At 40.9% G+C, this 16,245-nt stretch overlaps 1 protein-coding gene across 6 annotated transcripts in view; it reads right to left on the bottom strand.

Moving 5' to 3' along the window:
- LOC128734476 (uncharacterized) overlaps positions 1-16,245 on the bottom strand; it is a 53,877-nt gene that overhangs the window by 15,705 nt on the left and 21,927 nt on the right. For 2 of the 6 annotated variants that reach the window (XM_053828695.1, XM_053828700.1), the window contains exons 1-6: positions 15,442-16,099; positions 13,636-14,697; positions 3,733-3,930; positions 3,557-3,670; positions 846-1,069; positions 662-779 (exon numbers count right to left, since the gene is read on the bottom strand). In XM_053828695.1, coding sequence (XP_053684670.1) covers positions 662-779; positions 846-1,069; positions 3,557-3,670; positions 3,733-3,930; positions 13,636-14,364 — 1,383 coding nt within the window. In that variant the 5' untranslated portion in view covers positions 14,365-14,697; positions 15,442-16,099. Of the gene's footprint in view, positions 1-661; positions 780-845; positions 1,070-3,556; positions 3,671-3,732; positions 3,931-13,635; positions 14,791-15,441; positions 16,101-16,245 lie in introns of those variants that run through there. The other 4 variants (XM_053828698.1, XM_053828696.1, XM_053828697.1 and 1 more) reach the window with 4 other exon arrangements.

Genomic DNA, 16,245 nt, shown 5'->3' with positions numbered 1-16,245 from the left:
GTTCTCCACGGGCATGAAACATGGACAATGCTCGAAAAGAACCTGCGAGTGCTCGGAGTTTTTGAACGACGAATGCAAAGAACAATCTTCGGCGGTGTACAGGAGAACGGAGTATGGAGGCGGAGAATGAACCATGAACTCGCACAGCTCTATGACGAACCCAGTATTCAAAAGGTGGCTAAAGCTGAACGGACACGATGGGCAGGGCATGTTGCAAGAATGCCGGACAACTACCCTGCAAAGACGGTGTTTGCCTCAAATTTGGTAGGAATAACACGACCAGAAGCGCAGCGAACAAAATGGTTATTAGACCAGGTGGAGTGAGATCATAATTGGAGAAACCTTGTTCAACAGATTTCGACAGATCGCCTTATTTAGGGAACCGGGATTCATGTATTAAAATCCTTGACATCTATGACTCGATGAAGGAATCGTGTTTCCTGTGATAAATTAATTATTGAGAGACTAAAATTGCAATGTTTGGAAGAATAAGTGCAAAGTCGTTGTCAAATAAACATTAAAAAATTACTATAATGTTTGCGAAAAGTTTCTGAACAGACGAGGAAAAAAACATCACGTAGATATATCAAGCCTAAATAGTCCTTATTTTTGACTTCAAAAATTTATACATGGAGAGCCATAATAGTGCAAAACAACTCACCTCTCGTGTTTTAGACTTGACGCGCGGCCTTGCGGTGTTACTCATCGAAGCCGTTCGGCTCAATCCTGGCTCTGCGCTCGAATATCCGGAACTGATATCGTCGGAGGACCGAATATAGCTAAAATGAAAAAAAAAATAAGAGTGTCACAGTACCAACGCATCGGCGCAACGGCGTAAGACCTACTTATACGGCGGTGGATTGCGGTGTGGTGTCCCAGCTAGTTCCACTTCAGGGAAATACATTTCCACATGGCGACCACCGGAAGCGGACCGAGTGCTCTTGGAGCGCAACACCCGCTGCGGCCGGGTCAGCTCGTCCATCTCCTCCTGGGTGCGCTGGGCGTCCGGTTCCGAGAGGTCGCTCAAGCTGTAGCTTTTGCGCAGCGTCTGCACCAGACCGCCTCCACCCTGAACAGCAGTGAGCAGTTTTGGTATGTTTTTTTTTTGTACAGTTCGGGGTGAAGAACACAGAGAAGCAGACAAAGAAAAATCACAGAAAAGATAATAGAACGTAATATTGAAATCTAATGGGTGGGAGAGATTTACTGATGTTTGCACTTGCGATCGTGACGATGGAAGGATTTGTATATATTGGATTACAACCAATGTATGTGAGTATCAGTTACTCAGTTATTTGTTCACTTTTTCAAAACATAAAAAATGATGAAAAGAAACACATTGTTAGATTAAAAATAAAGAAAAAATCAAAAGTGCGTTATTTACTTCCAATTGATATTGTAATCTGAAATCCTTCACGCGTTTCTGGATACATTATTTTGCTCTTGATACTTAAAAACATATTAACATAAAAATGGCGATACATACCGTACGTATTCGAAGAAATAATAGACTGTGCAAATTGAAGCAGATGAGTCAAAAGCAATAAAAACGGATTTCACCGATTGTGCTTTGTGTGATAATTAAATAAATGCCAGTTTAAATTTCATTAAAAACGAACTAAAATTAATAGCTAATAACCAGCACGTCATAAGCAAACATTTTAAGGTCTTATAAATTTGTGTCGTAAATTTTTTTTAGATAATTTTTAAGCTAATTTAGAGTACAGCAATATTTCTTATCATTAGAAAAATGAATGGATCAGGTCGACTCGCCTTCACTAAAGCAAATTTTGTGATACCAAAAAAAACCAATAATAATGTTAGAGAACGTATAGTAAAAAAAATCCTCCGAACCGAAGTGAAACAAACAGCCAAATTAAGTGCGAAACAACTTGTGAAAAACAAACAAAAAGATTATTTCTTTTAAAACAATTTTTATTTTCATGTTACGGATACTTAAAAGAAATGTGAAGGTTGTTTTAATCTATTAGTTAAATTAGTGTGCATTTTGTGATTCGCATGATAATGTTACTTAAGCACTCCGCAGAGTACATGATCGATTAATGTCAGCCTTTGCTTTGCCTATGCTGCTTTGCTTGATCTAAATCTATGGCCCTTACGAATATGATTTTGAACATGGTTGTGTTACCGCGGTTTCCTAACCACTGAGAGGTATTTCTAGGTTTGGATGTTACCTACACAGGACGACGACTAAAGCTAACAATTAGATGCAGAAAATCCTAAGGCATTGTCTAAACCGTTCGTTTCGAGATCTGACGTGCGTGCTTTCGATGGTTCACTTATTGCTCAATTGCTCGAGAATGCTAGAAATCGTAAAAACATTTTTACTGTACAATTTTAAATTGCCTTCTTTAACAGAGTTCATGCAGTTATAAACACACGTTTCAAAATAAAACTTAATGGTCTATTCGAACCTACACAATTAAACTAACCTCCTGTGCAGTAGCGTTTTTTATCAGATTTACTTATCTGTGCTTCAGGTCGATATCTTAGGGTTCAACAATATCACCCAGCTAAATTTGGTTAGTTTTGTCCACAAGACATGTAAGTAACAAAGCTAATTAGTTCTTATAAAGGACAATAATTATCATAATAAAACTTGAGCACTTCGTCGTATAGCAAAAAAGCAGACTTAATAAATAGACCTAATCAACATCTACTTCCATCGACTCGGATTCTTTGCGAATTTTCTTCCGGCCACGAGTATTCTTTGGGCCGGTGGCGTTGCCGTTCGTGGAGGTAGCCGCCCTTCTGCTACGAGTTCCGACAGTAGCAGTGGTTTTTCTTTTTTGTACAGCCCTAGACCTAGCGGAGCCGTCTTCAGTCTCTGCGGAACTTGCCCGTTCGATATCTGCGTCCCCGTCAGTCTCTTCATGCCGTCCGCCGTCGACTGTGTCTCCGAGCGAGAACTGATTTTGCTCGATCGCTGCTTGGGCTTGCGCAAGCAGTTGTTCCTCTTCTTCAGAGTCAATTTCGTAGATTATACTATGATTCCTAGTGCTAACTTGCGCTCGTGTGACTCTGTCTAGAGCGGAGTCAGTCGATTGGGAACGCCTTACTCGGGAGGCAACCGTGGATGATTCCGAACCGTCCACTCGGGACGTTCGGTCATCTGCTCCAAGCGGGTAAGTGCGCCGGAAGTTGGCATGTGTGGCGGAAGCGAGTGCACCGTCGGAATGACTTTGTGGCATTATACTTGGTATTTGCGGTGGATTATTAAAAGCCTGAATATTATTGGATTTGGATACGGTTACAGGTTTTAGGATGCAAAAATGAAACGAAAAAAAAGATTGAAAACTCCAATGTGGTTTGCTAATAAAATCTGATCACAAAAATATGCTGTCTCTATCCGATTGTTCGTTGGTGGGATCGAAGAAAAAATTATCAAAACTAAAATTAATTCTAATCGAAACAAACAAACGTGCAGCAACGAAATTGTTAGCTCAAAAACGGTAAATTAGATGCAATGTGATGATGTGTTATGATAGAGAGGAAGCAATTAATGTTCACGAAAATTGTCACAAAAAGGTCTTACCTTGATTGCAGTTTGCATGATGACGTTCGTGGCATAGTTAACGCCCTTGGAACCCAGCTGCAGTACAGCGGTGTAACCTTTTTCTTTAGCTTGGTTAATATAATCATCGATTTCCTAAAAATTAGCAAAATTTGTTTGAACATGGTCAAATAACTTTAAAAAAAATGCATGCCCACCTGTTCACGGCGCGTCAGCATCGGATGTACAAACTTTCGGTAGAGCGTCGAACTGCCACGGGTCGCCGGCGACAGCAACCACAGAACGAGGATGACTTTGATCTCATAGTAGAACGGAAACCATGAAAGCAGGATATCGGTAAACGTCTCGATGCAGGTGAAAAACGCAAACACAATCCAGTACATCATCCATTTGACCTAGATACCGTGGAGCCATCGAGGATAATGTGTGTTTGAGTTCGGCAAGTCAAAGGGTCAAAGGAAAGTGCCAACATGGAAAAGTAAGAAATAAATTAGTGGTGCTGAGTCGGAAAGCTGTGCCAAGAAAGATTATTTCCATTTGTACAATATCTAATTGTCAGCTATTGTGAAATGAAAATCTAAGTAACGCAACGCATGTTTGTCTGTATGTAGTTTAAAATCAATAATATCTAATCTTACTTATAATTAGAAGTGGTACTTATAAGGTTATAGTGGTTTGTGGGCAAATATTTTGAATTTAACCAATACTATTAGTGTGTTTTATGAATAAGAAATATTGAAATTTAACTTATTTTGCTATTCTTTAACAATACGTAGGACTGCGTTAGATTCTATGACTGGGCATCGCACAACATACAAAATATGTTCGAAAAAAGGTATTAAATACTTTCTTAACCATAATGGTCGGCTTTTCGAGACCGCAATATGCCCCTGACCCAAAATGAACCTAATAATTATATTTAACCAAAGGGAAAAAATGTATGCAATGTTTTATGTGGGGTGATTATGTGATTTGAGATATGATTTTCATGCGTCTTTTTTATGTTTCACACGTAGTTGGCACGCAACCAGTGCGTTAAAAGAAACTTTAGTAGATGCGGTGATTTCGATCACAACGCACTGCCTTTACTTCAGTAAGCAACTTACTTCAGATTGTGGAATAAAATTAAACGTTCAGAGCTCAGCTGTTGGTCGGGAACGGAGCTCAACGGAGCTTCGGGAAATGAATGCTGTTTGCTTGTACATGAATAGCAAAGACATGGCCTCTAATACTAGGAAAAGCCATTACAATGCGGTAAACCATAAAACTTAAACTGAACACGATTGTTCCACAAACGATCGTTAGAAATAGTGATATTGTTAAAAATTCTGTTAAAATCTTTTTTCAAATATTTACACATTCATACAAAGGGATAAATTAGCGCGAAAACTGGGTCAAAACGTCCGCAGAGAACACATGTGTCTATTTTCCACTGGAAAAGTCAATAGAAATTGCATATAAAATTCACGGTGACTGACTCCAACTCGTACGTATTTTTTGCATCATCATCGTGGTAACTGGCAAACTAGACTTCGCGCATGCGTAACAATAGCTATTCTATAGCTTTCGTTAATGACAACTGCGCCAAAAATCTCTCAATATTCAAATTATCAAATTAACAGATATCATAAAGTATCAGAATTATTCCCAAATTCAACTTTCATGTTTTACATCTGTATAAAATTGGTCTAAAATCTAAAAGACCAAAGAGGCACATTCGGTATGAAAACAAATAATTTTTTTAAAACCAGGTTCCTTTGGCCGGCTTTTACTACTTTCTTCGGAATTCCACAAGGCGGCCATCTTAGACCGTTGATTCTTCTTATTTATTCTAACAACGTCAACATAGTAGTCCGTAAGTAGTACTATAAGTAATTAGCAGCTTTTAAGAAGTCAGTAGGACAAGTTTTTTTTTTTCAAATAAGCAAATAAAGTTCAGATTAAAAGCAGTAGAATTTACTAATTATTGTTTATATGTCATAATCGATATGTCATCAACCTTACGAAGGGGAGAGTAAAATTTAACTCACTGATAATTATAGAGCTTTATACTTGAAAACACTAACACGCTTCAATCCAGGCCTTCTTGAGGCTTTCTCGCACTTTTTCGAGAAACAAGGAATAGGCGAATTATTTGGAATTAAGGATATAAAACATTCAGGAAACCTATTAATTACATGCAATGCGAAGTCTGATTTGAATTTTTCCATGTAAATTTTAATTTTGAGTCGAGTTTAGAAAAACTTTCACTTTTTGAATTTGTTTAAGCATTTTTTCGTTTGGATTTTGGGTAATGCGCAACTTTAGTGTTGGCTTTTGTGACGTTTCCGCAGCAAACGTAAGATTTTTACATAAAGTTAAATCAACCTCAGCCAGTCACATGCAAGTAGCTGGACACAAAGAAATGATGGTTCAATTACTAAATTCTAGGCAGATAAGCTATCTTCGTCTTCGTTGCTATGATTATCATCTGTAGCCCTTTTTTTAAAAAAGCGGTTTTCACTCTCAAGGTCTAAATATCTATGAAGCAGAGATTCTAGTGGTTTCATTTTTTACCGGGAACCTGGTAGCAGAGCTTGGAAGCCGCAAATGCAGGCCATAGTGTGCATTCGGTATTGTGTTGCCTAAACCCTTTATAAGGCAGTGACAATTTTATCGCCACCAACGATGTTTGTTTTGCGTCTTTAATAACATCAATATAATTATAGAAGGAAAATAAATATTTTTCGTTGGTGGCAATATAGTTGCCACTGCCTTATAAAGGGGTAAAGAGAGCTATCCTTAGGATGATGTTCGAAAACCTGAAGGCTTTCTCACTGAACGAGTAACCCAAGATCACTGCTATTCTTGCTATTGATCAACGAAATGATCATTCTTCCGCCCCGCCCCGCAGGGGATGCGTCGCCATGTTAAATCCATTTTATGCATGGCTGTTTGTCCTCTGTTTCTTGAACGTCTGATACACTTCCTAAATCTTGCTCCACTTGGCCTAGCCACCAACCGCAGCGAGCTACATCTGCATCTGGTGTTGGAGGAATCCGAAGAAAACGTCATTTTTGGGTGTTTATTATCCGGTATTCATACAACATATCCCGCACATTTCGAAATTCGTCTCGGAACATTCGCCGTGCATAAAGGCGATGAAATAAGGACATGTAACATGGAAAATTGGTACCTGGAAAGTCGACATGAAAGCAATGTATAGACCGGTGATCGAGCTCCATATATTGCACATCTGCGCGAACGATTACGCCCAGGAATGCATTCACTTTGCAGCTTCCTAAGACCTGGTGATCAGAAGTGCTTTTTTCCCCGCAAAGATATCCCCAAAGCCACCAACGAACCTTGAACCAAATCGACCATATTCATTTGGAGGGGAATGCTAACAAGCGATGAAGAGGAAAGAGCTTGGAATAACTATCTAGGCATTGCCACGAAGGAAAATTTGGAAAGTATTGACGAACGCAAAATGAGTTGACCACGATCTTAAAGAGGAAAAAATCAGAAGGAGGATAAAGGCCGTGAAGAAGTAAAACAACTATTTCAGGCTATTATTTCGCGCAAGTTTTACGAGAAGGTGAACCAAATTCGTAAGGGCTACACACCGAAAACCTGGTAAATGGCTGGATAATGCGGAATATAGACCTCATAGTGGTCGTTAGCCTCTTATCCAGCAACTCCGCTCCCGACCTCCTCGCGGTTCCAGGCGGAATACGAGCAACCTTAGCGGTGATCGGGTAACCAACCCCGGTGGAAACTAAGGTCGTATACTAACCGGGAAGGAGGTATAGTGAGTCTCGGCACTAGAAGATGGCAGCCCCATCGCGAGACTCGGTAGTGTTGCCCCAGCACGGCTACACACCTAAATTAAATCACACTTACAAAATTCAAGCAAATTCGGTGCGGAATATTCGGCATCGACCTAGGCGACGGAACAAGGACGACGAATGGAGACTCGGTACTTGGAACTGCAGATCGCTAAATTTCGCAGGCTGCGAACGGGTGCTGATTGAACAGCTTGAACCCCGCAAAGTCGGCATCGTAGCTCTGCAGGAAATCTGTCGCAAAGGAGAGAAGGTATGGAAGATCCGTGGAGGAAAGGCCCAGTTTTACCAGAGCGGTGGCACTACCAACGAACTGGGAACGGGCTTTGTAGTGTTGGGAGGAATACAGGATCGCGTGATAGACTGGAAGGCGATCAACGAGAGAATGTGTGCATTGAGGATAAAGGGCCGTTTCTTCAGTTATAGTATCATTAACGTGCATTGCCCCCGATCGAAGGTAGACCCGACGATGAGAAAGAAGCATTCTACGCGAGGCTGGAGGCAACGTACGACAGCTGCTCGTCACGGGACATCAAGATCGTCATCGGGGATATGAACGCCCAGGTCGGTAGGGAAGAACCGCACTGCACACCGACACGAACGATAACGACCAACGATGTATAAACTTCGCAGCTTCCCGAGACCTGGCGATCCGAAGCCCAAGTAACAATTTCAATTTTAAGGTGCACTTGAAGAGGTTTCCAGCATTTGCTGCTTAAAACCGATCTCAAAACTTGTAATTCTACAAAACTGCGATAAAACAGCCATAAAACCCTTATAAGACGAGGGAGGCCCACACTAAAGAAGGTTCTCAAGAAAATTTCCTAAGATCCTTTTAAAACTTGTAATTCTTATCGATATCTACTTACAATGACTTCCAAGAGTCGCTAGAAACAAAAAGAAAACTGCCACAAGTGTTGATGATTTTATGGTTGTCTCTTCAAAGAACACTTGCAAGACATCATACACTTCTCACAGCCTTAAATGTTTTAAATTGAACAAGAGCTATAAGCTATAAGCATTCACAGATATTGCTATTTCGAAATGGATATAAATGAAAATTGAAAATAAAAATGGTGATAAAAGCAGCTGCTTTGTTGCTCATAAATGAGAAATTTTTCATGCCACGCTCGGTTTGTCGATGTTTTGTGACATGAAAGTTAGAAAATTTTAACGCGCCAGTTATTTTTGCTAGATAATTGAAAAATTAAATTAATAAAAAAAATTAATGATTTCATGAAGAAGTTGATGGCTACCAAATTTTTAACTAATTGTGGCAAAAAGGCTTTTATATGTCTAAACATTTATTTAAAAAGATAAGATCACTAATAGTATTGCATAATACCATTTTTATAAGCGCCCATATGCAATTGACTACAATTTAAAAAGTAATCAAAATAGCCCTGTTCGCCATTTTTTCAATGGTTTTATCCAAATCAACCCGAAAGCGCTTATTAGACTAACATTTCTTGCACAAGACAAAGAAAATTTTTCCAAGAGCGCGATAAGTTCATCAATACTTATTGTATTCTTGAAGAAGACAAGTTGCGCTTGAATAAGAATTGTTTGAATTACTTGAGGGCACCAAGTTTTTGCGAGATAACCATTCTAGTATAAACAAAGAAAACATCAACGAAGTATCGACGTAACGTGTTGTTTGTGCTGTTTGTGCTGTTTGGACTGCACGACAGTTCCAAGCGTTTAATTTACAATTGGTATTGGTACAACTGTTTTTAAAAATTATGCTTCAACTGCTTCAGTGCCTTCAAACATTTTCCATACAAAGACATCTGACTTATGAACTCTATATTTAGTTTAAAAAATACGAAAAGCTCTAGAGGAAACCCGCACCGCCACTGGCAAATGCATCATTACCGGCACTGTCCTTCCCCAGTTCAGTTAGTCCTGAGATCTTTATTGTTTTGTGACTTCGCCGATTGTTCATATGAAAGAGTTTTCAAAATATTACACGGATTTTTGCTTAATTTTCATTTAAAAGATCTGTATTCTCCAATTTTCTCCAGGCTCAGACGCCCATTTTGACAGATTAGTTGTTTACGTTAGAATGTTCTTATTCAAGAGTATAATTTCTCTTTCAAGAATATACGATTTTAAGAGAGTTTTATGGCAGTATTGTTCAGATAAACGAATCTTGAAGAAGAATGTCATAAGTTTTTGTCAAAACTATTGTTAAGTTTTAAGGAGCGTCGTTTTTATGCAAAAATGAAGTATCCTTTAAAACCCCTTATAAGGTGAATTACACTTATTGATAATTTAGTTTTATGGGTGATTCTTCAAGTCTCCTTCAGTCATACTTCAGAAATGTTAGTCAAACAAGATAAAATTCACTTGAGGAGGAACATTATAAAACCTAACAGACTTTGAAATGCTCTGATAAAACTACTATAAGAAATGAATAAGACCAATTTGCTATTGGATTGTTACTTGGGAAGCACCTTTTTCCCGCGCAAGGATATCCACAAAGCCACCTGGAAATCATCTGACCAACGAACAATGAACCAAATTGATCACGTTCTCATAGAGGGCCGGGTTTTCTCTAACATCACGAACGTACGCTCCCGACGGGGTACGAATATTGGTTCTGACCATCACCTAGTAGCAGTACATGTGCGGTCAAAGCTGTCCACCGAATACCGGACACGTCAAAGCCGCCCTCCTCGACTGAATATCAGGCAGCTAGATAATCCGCAAGCTGCCGAGAACTACGCGCGAATACTGAATGAGGCACTGCCTTCTTCCGAGGAGTTAGGTGCCTCAAACCTCGAAGACGGTTGGGGCAGAATACGCTCGGCCATCGGAGAGGCACTAGGTATTGACCCTCGGAGTACACAAAACGATTGGTTTGATGGGGAATGCCAACAAGCAGTGGAGGGGAAAAACTGCTTGGAAAAATTAACCAAGTATTGCCACTAGAGAGAACCTGGCCAAATACCGACAAGCTAGGAGCCAATTGACCATGATTCTGAGGAAGAAAAAGCGCCAAAAGGAGGACAGAGATCGTGAAGAATTAGAGCAACTATTCCGAGCTAATGACACGCGCAAGTTTTATGAGAAGGTGAACCAAACTCGGAAGGGCTATACACCGAAACCTGACATGTGTAGGGACGAGGCAGGGAATCTAACGGTAACCGTTGACGGCGATGAACTAAAAGTGGTAGAGGAGTTCGTGTATTTGAGATCGCTGGTGACCGCGGACAACAACACTAGTAAGGAGATCCAGCGGCGCATCCAAGTGGGAATCGGGCCTACTCTGCCCTTCGTAAAAGGCTACGATCAGGAAGCATACGCCGCCACACGAAGCTAACAATGTCAAAACCCTTATTAGACCGGTAGTTCTTTATGGACTTGAAGCCGTGACGCTGCTCACGGAGGACATACGCGCCCTTGCCGTTTTCGAGCGGAAACTGCTGCGGACGATATTTGGCGGAGTACAGACTGAAAGCGGAGAGTGGCGGAGACGTATGAATCACGAGCTACAGGCACTGCTTGGGGAGACTCCCATCGTACATCTAGCGAAAATTAGCAGGCTACGGTGGGCCGGACACGTCGTAAGGATGCCGGACGACAGTGCAATGAAAATAGTCCTCTTCAACAACCCCACCGGCACCAGGAACAGGGGGCCCAACGTGCACGATGGCTCGACCAGGTCGAAAGCGATTTGCGACTTCTGAGACGACTAGGAAACTGGCGACGAGTAGCCCAAGACCAAGTTGAATGGAGACGAGTGCTTGAAACAGCACGAGCCACCCCGGCTCTATACTGAAGAAGAACGAAGAACACATCGAAACCTTACATGTGGAGGGACGAGGGAAGGAATCTAATCACAAACGAGCGCGAGGTGGTCAACAGGTGGAACCAGTTCTTGGATGAGCATCTCAATGGCGATATAATAGAAGCGAGATGCAACGGAAGTTAGCTAAGGAGGGCCTATAAAGGATAACAGCGTGCCGGCTCCCGATCACGAAGAGATCGGTAAGAACCGGTATAACTCTATTGAAATGGCAAAGAACCATTTGCAATGGTACTTCACTGGACAATTTCAAGGATTTGGAAGGAAGAGAAACTACCGGAGGAGTGAATGGAAGGTGTGATTTCTCCCATCCACAAAAAGGGTAATCGGCTAGATTGTTGTAATTATCGCGACATTATGCTGGTCGTCGTTACCTAAAAGGTGTTTCCCCATATTTTGTGTCGTCGCCTATCCTTAACAGCAAGAGCATTCGTAGGGCAATATCAGGCGGGCTTTATGGGGGCCCTTGCTACTACGGATCAGATTTTTAGTCGGCACTACAACGTGCCCACGAATTTTATTTTCGTGGCTTTCAAGGTAGCATACGATACAGTCGGGCGTGAACAGCTTTGGTAGATACTCTCGAGTCCTTTCGAATCGAACAGAGGGTAGCGGTAAGGGTACGGACTATCGCTATTGAAGGTGTGAGGTAACCTTGTGAACCGCACAGGTAACCTTGTGAAACGCACAAAACTGACGATGTACAAAACACTTATCAGACTGGCAGTTCTTTACGGACTCGAGACAGTACTTTTGTTAAGGGAAGTCATACGTGCACTAGCCGGATTTGAACGAAAGGTGTTGTGAGCTATTTTTGGCGGAGTTCAAACGAAGAGTGGCGAAGGTGTATGAACCACAAGCTACAGGTACTACTCGGGAAGATTCCCATCATATATCTGACGAAAGACGGTGGATTACGGTGTGCCGGCCACGTCGCAAGGATGCCGGGTAATTGTGCAGTGAAATCTGTTCTTTTCAAGAGCCCCACCGGCACCAGGAATAGAGGGATTCAACGTGCTAGATGACTCGACCAGCATGAAGTTGATTTGCGCGTGTCGAAACGCTCGTCAAATTGGCGGCGAATATTCCAGAACCGAGTACAATCCATTGCAATGGAGAGAAATTCTTAGTACAGCAGTACAGTAAGTAATATGATTATAAAGATTTCTGCTTGGAAAACGGTAAGCTAACTATTCAGCGAATAAGATTTCTTTAATTTCAGCTCATGGCAGGAAACACCCGTACCCGTCACCCGATGACTACAAAGTTGGAACTTTTATTTGAGAATATTGAGAACACGTAGAGTTACGTAATATCAGCAAATAATAGAGGCCTAGGCAGAATGCTTTATGTTCGAATCCCGTAGTTCCGACTTGGATTAAACCCACTTTTAACCGGAAAATCTGCTAGCTTGGCAGAATATAATAAACTACGAATCTATTTATCGTGCTACAAATGATTCTGTTGTCATATAATTTTCTGCTCTTTTCCCATCACGGCAATTTTTACTCTCAGGGTACTATTGTACGCCTTTGTTTCATTAAATTACTTAAGCGTATTCATAAAAATTGGAAAATTTCTATGAGAATTTTCTAAACGATCTTGAACTTTTCAAATATTGTTTTTATTAAGAAGTTATTCATAACTACGCCCCTGTATAAAACTACATGACGTATGTACGTGTACCGCTAATTTTGAATAATATTCTTCTGTCATAATTGTCCCAAAATATTGCAGTTTATAAAGGTAAGCCTCCCAGTTGGCTTCGAGGTATGACGCTGGCCAGTCGTCGTATGTTCGAATCTCGGCTGGGAGAGGCTGTTAGAGTCAATAGGATCGTAGCAACTGGCCCTGTAATTGTCCTGTACTCTAACTAACTGGCGGAAGGTCAAGTTTCGATAACGGAATGTAGCACCTAGGCTTTGCTTTTTAAAGGTAAAAATATTTGCCATTCGATTGTAACCTATAGGTAAACGTTGTTATTGTTTCGATTCATAATTTTCATGCGAAACTTGAAACAGTTAAAATTAAAAAAAACCCTTTTTAATTCTAACAAGAAAGCTTCAAAATTTAAACAAGGAACTAACAAGAAAGCTTCGAAAATCTAAATAGTTGAACATCAACAAAAGGCAGTTTTTGATTGGGAACTATTAACACAACATAACATTTGAAAAAGGATGTGGATGCACAATAGCAGAATTTTTGTATAACTATTCTCTCAAAAAAGTAAGTAATATTTAGTTTTTTATCAAATGAACATCAAAATCACCTGTTCCTCCACTAGAACTTGATTAGGTTAAACAAATAGAAGCAATCGCCCAATAGGCTAAAAATAGGGCTTGTGCCCTACATAGTTGGAAGTTGGAGAACGAAGCCCTACATAGTGTTTACTAAAGAGAACCTCAATAGCAATACGTAAATTATTTAACCAACTATACTATTAAATAATATACTATCATACTTACATATTCCTTAACATTTTTGGTCCTGACGGCTTTGTACGATGCATAGGCGGGATAGAGCGTGCCGAATAATAGTCTGAAACCGGGAAACAAAATATTGGCACCGAGCGTTCGTGGACAGATGAAGATAGCGACGAGTGAGCAAAGGCCCATCCCGGTGACGGATAGTCGTGGAAACGGAATTTTCGACAGCATTTGCAGGATGGCACCGAAACGAGACAACGATGTAGCGACTTGCTCCTTGGTGATGGGAGCCCGATCATCCTGATAGTCTTCCAATGCCGAATCGTAGGGACCCCCGTAGTCCGATTCGTTGAGCGAAGATAACGATTCGTTGTAGCTGGGACGAGTGTTCCTAAATCTAACTTTTGCCGGTATGCTCTCAGCGCTATCGTAGAACACAGCTGAGTCATTCAAATAAACGGTACGATCCCGGGAATACCCAGCCATCGGACGGGACACAAATTCCCGACCTTCTCGAGCGTATACCGCTTCGTTCAACTCCGCTGCCGACATTCTTCTATTTTTAGGATTTTTTCGCACTTCGAACTTGCTTATTAGATGGCTGACATTATTGTCGTAGTGATATCTTCTATCCATGATGAACAGAAGAATTGATAAATTAAAGCACAAAATTAAAATATAGTTTTTAAGCACAATCCAATCAAAGCAATGAAATGGTGCGTTTTCCGTAACGACATTACGGAGATTAGCTAAGCCAAACGTAACCATCTGCGCGATCTGCACTGCATTTCACGATTCGTACTCACGAACAGCGGTAATGAAAGTGAAACTCGTGAATACTAGTGCTGTCGTTCGAAGCAGCAGTGCACTGCTCACCGTCACCGTCAGTGATTTGGCATGTACGTACAGTACATATACCGCGCGATCACATCTGCAGGAAACATCCGCCAATTTCCCTCTGCCGTGCGGGGTTTCGACACTCGAGTTTTCATCGTTTATTTGTGAACTCGCATGCACAAAACATAAGCAACAAGCCATGGAATGCGATGATCATATGCGCATTTCGATGAACGCATTTTCCTTCGTTGTTTCCTTTGCTGACTGCTAGTGAACCGTAGAACAGTGTGACGTTAAAAATGAACAATGAATCAATCGATAGGAATTAAATTTATAAAAAAGCCGTAAAAACCGATTCTGCACGAAAAAAAACAAATGTTTTGTACGTTACGAATTTAAACGGAATTTTCTAACTAATATGCACCGAATAAACTACAAGAGCACGATCGAAGACAACTCGTTCTACGGTACGAAAAGAAGCGGAAAAGCCGAGCATGTCTTACAGCGTTTATTTGATCTGTTTTAGGTAGGGCAGTTCGAGAACTGACACATGTGTGAGCCCCGTCGGCGGAAGAAACTATTTAAACTAATTTTAGAAGCTAAACAAAAGAAATGAAGCAATGTACTAGACGCTCTACGCTTACGACCAGTCAGATTGGTGATTTGTGTGAGGGAAGAAAATTTCAGGAAACAGGCTTAAGCGTGATTGGCATAATTCGTCTATCGGAGTATATCACTATGTTGCAATGGACTGTGCGGGCAGCTATGGCATTTCAGACAGTTAATACTTTAGAAACAATATAAATAACTGCTGGTTAAGCCTTGTAATAAACGTTTCAATCGAACTATTCACTCATGTTAGTGTCAGGTGTACTGAAGATAACGTTCATTGTAATAATGCGCAGACAGTAACCGGTATTTTTCATTTGTAATTGACAATGCACATGGTGGAAGGTTTGTAAACGAAAAGCATAAGTAGTTTCTTTGCACTAAACAGTTCCACTGGACCTGTGCAAGCTTGACCGACAACGTTCGCTCGTAAAAACAATTCAGATGTAATATTTATTTTTGCACAGAGATTTTGACCACAATATAAACAGTTGCTTTTTTCGTGCATCCGTCCATCTTTCCGAAATCTTTCTTCGCAGTATTCTGTCTCAATTGTGGCTATATTTAAACACGTTTAGTATTTTTCTGTCTACCGCCCGAGGGGTATCGAGGGATATCCCTTCTAATCCAGGCTTTTGCTAGCAATTGCGTGTAGTTATTCTTAAAATATGAAGCCTCATTTTTGTGGATCCACTCGCAAAAGTCGTGTCACAAACGGTGTCTGTAGTTTATTTTTAGGCTGCGAAATTGGACCATTACACGACACACTAAGCAAAAATTTAAGGTCCAAGCGACCGACTGTCGTCGCCCGTCGCCGGCGACGATTACGGCTCGCGCCTTGAATCAGTCTGCGAATTTGATCTCTCTCTAAAAATGACTTGCTTATCGATAACTAGCGCCACACAAAAACCACATCACATCAGAAACATCCAATAAAACGCCGATACACAACGCACATTTCACAACCCCTAAACGGGGAAAAAAAGAACCCGACGACTGCCCGCCCTATGGGTAAAAGAAAACCAAGCGGGTGCGCGATCGAAAATTTTCACCGAGAAACTTAGAACGCCACCGAACGAGATCGAGTCAACGACTAAACGTGCGGCTTATTGATTCTTGAAAAATACAAACGTGGGAAGAAAATTGCTCTCCCAGCTCAGGTGTCGGTTGGGCGTTGGGAAACCTCTCAAAAAGAGAGTGAGA

This window comes from Sabethes cyaneus, chromosome 2, assembly GCF_943734655.1.
Source record: "Sabethes cyaneus chromosome 2, idSabCyanKW18_F2, whole genome shotgun sequence".
NCBI classification, from domain to species: Eukaryota; Metazoa; Arthropoda; class Insecta; order Diptera; family Culicidae; genus Sabethes; species Sabethes cyaneus.
Note: the sequence above shows the minus strand (reverse complement) of the source record. Positions and strands in the feature narration are given on the sequence as shown.